The 7,442-nt window shown below is 47.4% G+C and overlaps 1 protein-coding gene across 1 annotated transcript in view; it reads right to left on the bottom strand.

The window, feature by feature from the left end:
• The window catches only part of INPP5D (inositol polyphosphate-5-phosphatase, 145kDa), a 141,790-nt gene that overhangs the window by 27,092 nt on the left and 107,256 nt on the right, over nucleotides 1-7,442 (bottom strand). Inside the window, exons 19-21 of the mRNA XM_006866805.1 lie at nucleotides 4,362-4,451; nucleotides 2,300-2,413; nucleotides 925-1,007 (exon numbers count right to left, since the gene is read on the bottom strand). Of these exons, the coding sequence (XP_006866867.1) occupies nucleotides 925-1,007; nucleotides 2,300-2,413; nucleotides 4,362-4,451 (287 nt within the window). The remainder of the gene's footprint in view (nucleotides 1-924; nucleotides 1,008-2,299; nucleotides 2,414-4,361; nucleotides 4,452-7,442) is intronic.

Here is a 7,442-nt window from a genome sequence, read left to right as displayed (position 1 = left end):
GGCCAGGTGGCATCATTGATGGACTCAAGTGTGGCAGCGGTAATGAGGTTGGCCCAGGATCAGACATTGTTTCATTCTGCTGTGCATGGGGTCGCTATGAGTCGGTTCGGACTCGATGGCACCTGACAACAACACCAACCACCACCTCTAATCCTGCCTCATCACTGTCACAGAGGAGAGGGTTTATATACCTAAAATAAGCACCGCAGGTCACGGAATGGAGGATAATTACGTAACACTGAGAATCTGGGTTTAGTCATGTTGACAGATATTTGGGGGGAACAAAATTCAGTCCATGACACAGCCCCCACCAATCACTTGATGGCGTTAAGACAACGGCTAGAGGTGAGCAAGCAGGAGAGAACCCCACCCTTTGCAGTAGGAGTGGGGATTGGGCAACAGCTGTCTGAAGAAAGTACGTCTGAGGGGAACTGACCCACTGTGGCGGGGTAGTGGCGAGGGAGAATGGGGAGTGAGGAGGTTGTCAGATGACACAACTAGGGGAAATGTCAGGAACAGATGGGACAGAGAGCAAGGTTGGGTGTGGACGCCAAGACCAGGTGGGCATTCCAGAAAGTTCAGTCAGACTTCAGGAGCCTTACTGAGGCCCCTGACCTCAAAAGTGAAAAACCAGTTGCCCTTGAATTGCTTCTGACGCGTGATGATCCCGTGTGTATCAGCATAGAACTGTGTTCCACAGTGTTTCCAGTGGTTGATTTTTCAAAAGTAAATGAACAGACCTTTCTTGTGAGATGCCTCTGGGTGGGGTTGAGCACGTTAACCATTTGCACCACCCTGGGCCTTCACGGTGCATTTAGTTTGTGGGGTCCCCTCTGGTTGGGGCTAACTGCCCCTCCACCATCAGTGGGACCTTGACTTGGTGAATGCCACCCCTCCCTGAGGAATGCCTTGTTGGTGAATTACCTTGGGAAGAGTCTCACCAAACTTCACCACCAACTCCCCTTCGCTTCCTTCTTCATTTTCTCCTTCCTGACTCTTGACAAAGCCTACCAGAGGACAAGAAGGCTAGTTTTCAGAAAACTGAGCTAGAACTAGACAGAGGGAACTCTGGGATAGTAAAAGACAGCCCCTGTCCCCGATTTGTAGCTTCAGGGTCCTCAGCATCATGGAGGGTCTAGATTGTGGGGGATTCTGCTTCTGTGGAGAGGATGGTCATCTGACAACACACTCTAATTATTTTTGGAAAATTGGGAAGATTCTCCCTCCTTCCTGGCTCCTCTTTGCCACAAACCAGGCAACAAAGAAATCTTCACATCCCAGGCGAGAGGATTAGGGAAACATGACAAGCCACTCAACACAGCACCCTTTTGAAATTCTAATTTAAGCTTCCTCATATGCTGTTTCCATAGAAATGTATGCAAATGTCTGTAGAGTTTATTAAAAACACCCGCACAAAGCCCTCATCCTTTATGAAGGGTTCTGACCCTGGGTCCAGAGGCCAGGACTCAGAGCCTTTGTGTAGTGGGCTGTTCTGCCATCAGGACAGAGTTCAGGCTTCGTCTGAGAGGAAGGGGCAAGGGTGGGGTGGCACAGAGCTGGCAGCAGCCACTGCCTTCCAGAGTTTTGGAAGCTTCCCTCTCAGAATGCCTCCTTTAGTGGAGCTGAGTCTCTGGACCTTCTCAGTGAGGAGAACTAGAAATCACACAGCTTTCCTCATGCCATGAAGCAGCTTTAGACAATATGTCTACGATGCCACCAGAAAGAGTGTTTCCCAAACACAGTGTGTGCGGTCAGCTGCTGGCTGAGAGGTGGCTGCCGGTCTGTAAGTGGCTTTTGGAGGCTCCAGACCACCTGAGAAAGATGTCCATGATGGCGGGAAAAAGCCTGGGGAGGCAGGGGGGGAATAAAAGTTTGCTAGAACTGCAAGGTCCGTGGTTCAAGCTCACTAGCTGCTCCTTGGAAACCCTATACAGGGTCGCTATGGGTCGGAATTGACTCGATGGCACTTAACAACAAGTGGCTGTTCAGGCCCCAGCGCAGGCCTCTGTAAGTTCTAGAACTTTCCACAGAGCTCTCTGGTTGAGTTGGAGCTCTGGCTTGGAGGAACTCTCAAGGGTGTTAGACTTTGTTTAGAGGGGCCAGGGAGATGTTCTGGTCCCCCACATAGAGCCAAGGGGGTCATCGGGTCATGACTAAATCCACGAGTGAACCCTACCCTCCCACACCACAGGCCACAGTGAGACCGCCCCTCATAGTAACTGGGTGTCCCCTGTAGAGCGTCACACAGAGGAGGAACGGGTAAAAGGACCAACCACATAGGAGACCAACAAGCACTTACTCTCCAAGCAGCTGGAGTGGAACTCCAGGTAGAATTTCGTCTGGGACTTAGTCTTCAAGGTGGCGTAGCATCGGAGAAACTCGATCTGTCCTTGGCTGTCTACTGTCCCCGGGCCTAGAACAGGTGAAAACAGGCATGCAGTTCCACAACATGCCTAGAAATGGTGCTCTTCAGACTAGCCTTCCAACTCTGAGCTAGATAGAAAGAGTTCAGGCACAGCTGGGGACCAGGTGGCAGAAGAGGTTTTCCTCCAGGTAAATCCACAAGGAGACCCACCAAATGCAGAGTCCCTTGCTGACACATGAGCTGTAGATGGTGGAGAGTGGAGCTAAAAGAAGGAGGCGGCCAAGGGCTGAGAGATCTGAACTTTGCCACTAAACTGTGTGGCCTTGGGCATTCTTCTTAGCCTTACTACCTCCGTCTCCCAATTAGTACCCACAAAGAGTTATAAAACGGTGCTGTTGCTCCATTTTCAAATCCATTCAGGTCTCAGTTGTTGACAGTGAGGGTCGCTCTTCTTCGTGTCTTAGGTACAGCTACTCCTTCCCTACTCCTGATGCTCAGTTGTACTCATAACTTGTTCACGATCTGTTAGTAGTTTGGATACAGCTTTTGCAACGTCCTCGAGCTGTTTTTGAAAGAGCCTCGGCAGTCTAGCGGACTGCTCATTGGGCTGCTAAGCGCAAGGCCAGCAGTTCGAACCTACCAGCAGCTCCAAGGGCTTCTGTAAAAACACACAATTTTGAAAAACCCTAGGGAACAGTTTTACTCTGCCTGACAAGATTGCTACCAGTTGTGGCTGCGAGTGTGGTTTTCAGGTTCTACAACGTGTTCTGAAGGAGAGTTATATCCTTCCATATAAATCCTGAGCCACTAAGAGCAAGGACAAAGATTTTCTTCCTTCATCCCTTCTTCCTTGTTTTAAACCCCACAGCACCCAATTTCTGCTTAAGTAGATGTTCAACCAATGTTTGATTCAAGTCATCAGTATTTATGAACATCTGCTAGGTCTGAGAACCTACTTGACGGTACTTAAAAACAACACTATGTCCGAGTCCCAGGCCCAATGGAAGAAGCCAAGCTTGACGCCAAGGGCACTCTATCTAGTAATCAGGGTTGACATGGCTTACTCTACCCATCGATGCTGCAGAAACTCAAAGAAAGAGGAGATGGTAGAGCTGAAAGGCTAGGAAGTGTCTGAGGAAGGCACAGTGGCCCGAGCTAGGAGGGAGACAGCATGGTGGGTCCCACTGCCAGGCCTTGGACATCAGACCCAACAGTTAGAGAAGAATGTCCCAGGAGGACAGCGATGTACCTCACCTAAGTGTCTTCTGTTACAAAGGCCAGAGCAGGATCCTCTTTCTACTGGGTTTGGTGCCCCACACTCAGCCTGCCTCTGATCACAGCTGTGGGGGTGAGCAGAGGTGGCGGGGGGTAGGGGGGAACAGTAACATTGCTCTCTTGTCAGCCAGGCATAGGCGGGACTATCTGAGAAATTACCTGCAAATCTAATTACTATTTACCAATGTGTTTCCTAACCCCAGTCATCTGCATCCTAGCTCTGCCTGTCACATATATGTACTAATATTTACCTAATGTTTTCTTTAAATAGAAACACTTTTTAAACTTAAATAAATGTATTTAAATAAGAAATGCAGAACTCACAAGAAAACTAACACTGTCTCTCCAACACAAAAAGACAAAATTAAAACCCGTGAAAAGAAACGTAGTCCTTAGAAATGTCTGTCCACCTCCCACCCAAAATTGTGTTCAGTGGCACATGTATCACACCCAGGGAGCCAGGGACTAACTAAATTTCAGACTATACTGACACTGAGGCTTACAAAGCTGATCTATTTGCCATACAGAGCAATTAGTTTCTCTAAACTGAACTGGTGTGACGTGGTTTGGACATGAAAACACTGAATGATGAATGGTGGACTTGCCCTCAAAGATGTGATTTCATGTCAACCAGACAACTGACAGATGAGGCTCAAAGCAAGTTGCTTGAGGCCTCCCTGTCTTTGTGGAGAAGTGGGCAAAGGGTGCGCCAACCACTCACCGTTCTTGGAGACAAACTGGGAGGTGACCCCTGCCTCAAACGTGGCGAAGACGGGGCTGTGGTCACTGGTCATGATGTCAGTGGTGCTACCTGCAGAGGAGGGAAGACCAGTCTGAGCCAAGGATGGCAAACGCGAGGAAGAAATGAACTCATGTTTCTGGGACACCCTCACAGTTAGAGTTTTACATGGACTGTCTCTTCGACTTTGTACAAAGACTCATGTGACCCTGTCTCCTCATGGACTCATGGACATTTGGACAGATCATGGAGTGTTAATCATGGAGAATCTTCTAGACTCATTGCTTTATTTGAGTGACGAGGAGCCCAAAGTCCGGAGTAAGAGGACGTCAGGTTAGTCAGCTCATCCGTGAGGGAGACAGAGCACCTTTCCCCACCCAACAAACCCTCGAAGGGCCAGGAAAGTGTGGGGGCGAAGTGGAGACGTTAAGAAGCTTGGAGCATGGAGAAGGAGAGGCAGCAGAGAACATCGTGGGGGTATGACAAGGAACACTGTTCTAGAAATCGTGAATTTTTTCTGACATAGTCAGGAAGAGCTGTCTGGCAGGAAACTCAGGGGTAGAGATAAAAACTGGAAATCATGAGACTAGGTGGAAGCTGAAACCAAAAGAAAGTGTGGGTTTCCACAGGGAAGACAGGAAGGAGGAGATGTGGGTGGAGGATGGAATTCTGGGACACACCAGCCTTTAATGGGTGGGGGCAAGAGAAAACAGCACAAGAAATCATGATGGCAATACAAGTGTTGATTATCCTTCTCTTGAAGGCTTTTAAAAATCATCAAGAAAAAGGCAAACACCGCACCCTTCAACTATCCCAAAGATCTGAACAGCAGCTTAGAAAGAAGTTCATGAACAAATGCTCACAGGCTCATGATTACCAGGAAGGCCCACAGCAAGGAGAGAGAATGAAGAAGAGGTGGTCATCAGAAGAGAGAGAGAAGAAATCAGGTACTGGGAGACAAGGAGGGAAATCGGGGTCCAGGTGGAAAGGTTAGCCAAAAGAGAAGGACATTCCTTCTCTGAGATCACAGGGAAGGAAGTGGAAAGAATGTCATGGGTTGAGTTGTGTCCTCACAAAATATGTGTCAGTTTGGCTGGGCCATGATCCTCAGTACAATGTCATTATCTCCCACTTTGCGATCTGTAGCATAGTGGGTTATGCATTGGGCTGCTAACCACAAGATCAGCAGTTCAAATCCACCAGTCGCTCCATGGAAGAAAAATGAGACTTTCTGCTTGGAAACCCTACACCGGGTTGCAATGAGTTGTAACTGACTGGACGGTACACGGCAATATAAGTAGCATGATGCTAATGAGACAGGGCACATTCTACAGGATTTGGTTTTATCTAGAGTCAGTGTCTTGAGATACAAGATTAAACACATGAGCAGAGATGAGAGGGACCTACTATCATCAAGAAAGAAGAGCCAGGAAAAGATTCTTATGATTCAATAGTGAGCAATTGTTATCATGACTAATTGCAACTGTCACAATTGTAAAGGTAGACGTTTTGTAACAAAAACAGGAGAGTAGTTAATCTTACAGTCCAGGAACAAAGGACCCTAGGACCACCAAGGAATCGACTTGACGGCACTTAGCAACAACAACGTATCTGAAAACTACCTCCTGGTATGGTGCTGTAGGCTCAGCATTGGACTGTGAACCACAAGGTTGGCACTTCAAACCCACCAGTTGCTCCTCGGAAACCCTATACAGGGTTGCTATAAGTCAGAACTGACTTGATGGCACTTAACAACATACCTGAAAATACGTTGCTGTTTGGAAACAGAGTTTTCTTTATGCTAATTAGGTTATACACGAGTAGGATGAGTTGTAAACCTAAATATTTTGGAGTTGTAAAAGACCAGGACACACACACACACACACACACACACACACAAGGAGAAGAGAAAGACAGATGAAGGAGACAGGTACCATCTACTGGAATTACTGCAGAGACCAGAAATAGATTTTTTAAACTATGTTCAAAAGCAATGATGTCACTGGGATGACTAAGGCACTTCTGGTACGAGCCTTGGTCTTTTCAGATGCCTCCTTCCAGTGAATTAGGAAGACTGAAGAAGAATGGACGCCTTGGAATTATGGGTATTAGGGAAGACCGCTGATTACCAGACTATTGACTACCACACTCTGTCTCGGAAGCAGTGCAACCAGAATGCTCCTCAGAAGCAAGAATAGTAAGACTTCATGTCATGTACTTTGAACATGCTACCAGGAGGGACCAATCCCTGGGAAAGGACCTCATGCTTGAGAAAGTCGAATCAGCAAAAAAGAAGAAGACACTTAATGAGAGGGATTGACACACTGTCATTGACAACGAATCCAAACATAACAATTGTGAGGAGGGTGCAGAACTGGGCAGTGTTTTGTTCTGTTGTCCATCGGGTGGCTATAAATCAGAACAGACTTGATGGCACCTTGAAACAATAACCAGAAACAGAAAGAGAAAGGGAAGAAGCGCCCCCGAGAGTCACTCTCTGAATCTGGACTTCTAGCCTCCTGAAATGTGAAGAAATAAATTCTCGTTCTTTAGCCAGCCCTGTACTATTTCTGTTACAGCTCGGGGAAATGAAGACAGAGGGTCAAGTTAAAGCGCTGGCAAGTTACTTTGAATAAAAAGTCTTGAAATATCTTAGGGCTTTATTGAATAACAGTAGCAGAAACACTATAACCATGCCCTTAAGCGCTGGGAGGTAGCTCCAATGAACCCTGTCTCTGAGGGGGTGGGGCAGGGCTGGAGGGCTCCTCTGCTGTCCATCGGGGTCCTAGACCTGAGATTTCATCATGTGAGATGCATACTGGAGCCCAGGAAAGCATCCTTCATCCTCATTTGGATGCCACTGTCTAGGAATTTGCAGTGTTTTAAAAACAGCAGCATGCTTCTCAGCTGGTCAGGTGTTCCAACAAATTCTGCTCTCTGAATTTTTAATATCTTACTTCACAAGAAGTGGGTACTAAGCTGTAGCTATGGAGAACAAGCATTCAAGAATAGCTGCAACGCCCCTTCCGCTTCCAGAGTTCGCTGCGACTTCTTAACTGCTTC

This window comes from Chrysochloris asiatica, unplaced genomic scaffold (genome assembly GCF_000296735.1).
Source record: "Chrysochloris asiatica unplaced genomic scaffold, ChrAsi1.0 scaffold00096, whole genome shotgun sequence".
NCBI lineage: Eukaryota > Metazoa > Chordata > Mammalia > Afrosoricida > Chrysochloridae > Chrysochloris > Chrysochloris asiatica.
The sequence above is the reverse complement of the archived record's forward strand: the minus strand, read 5'-3'. Positions and strand labels throughout refer to the sequence as shown.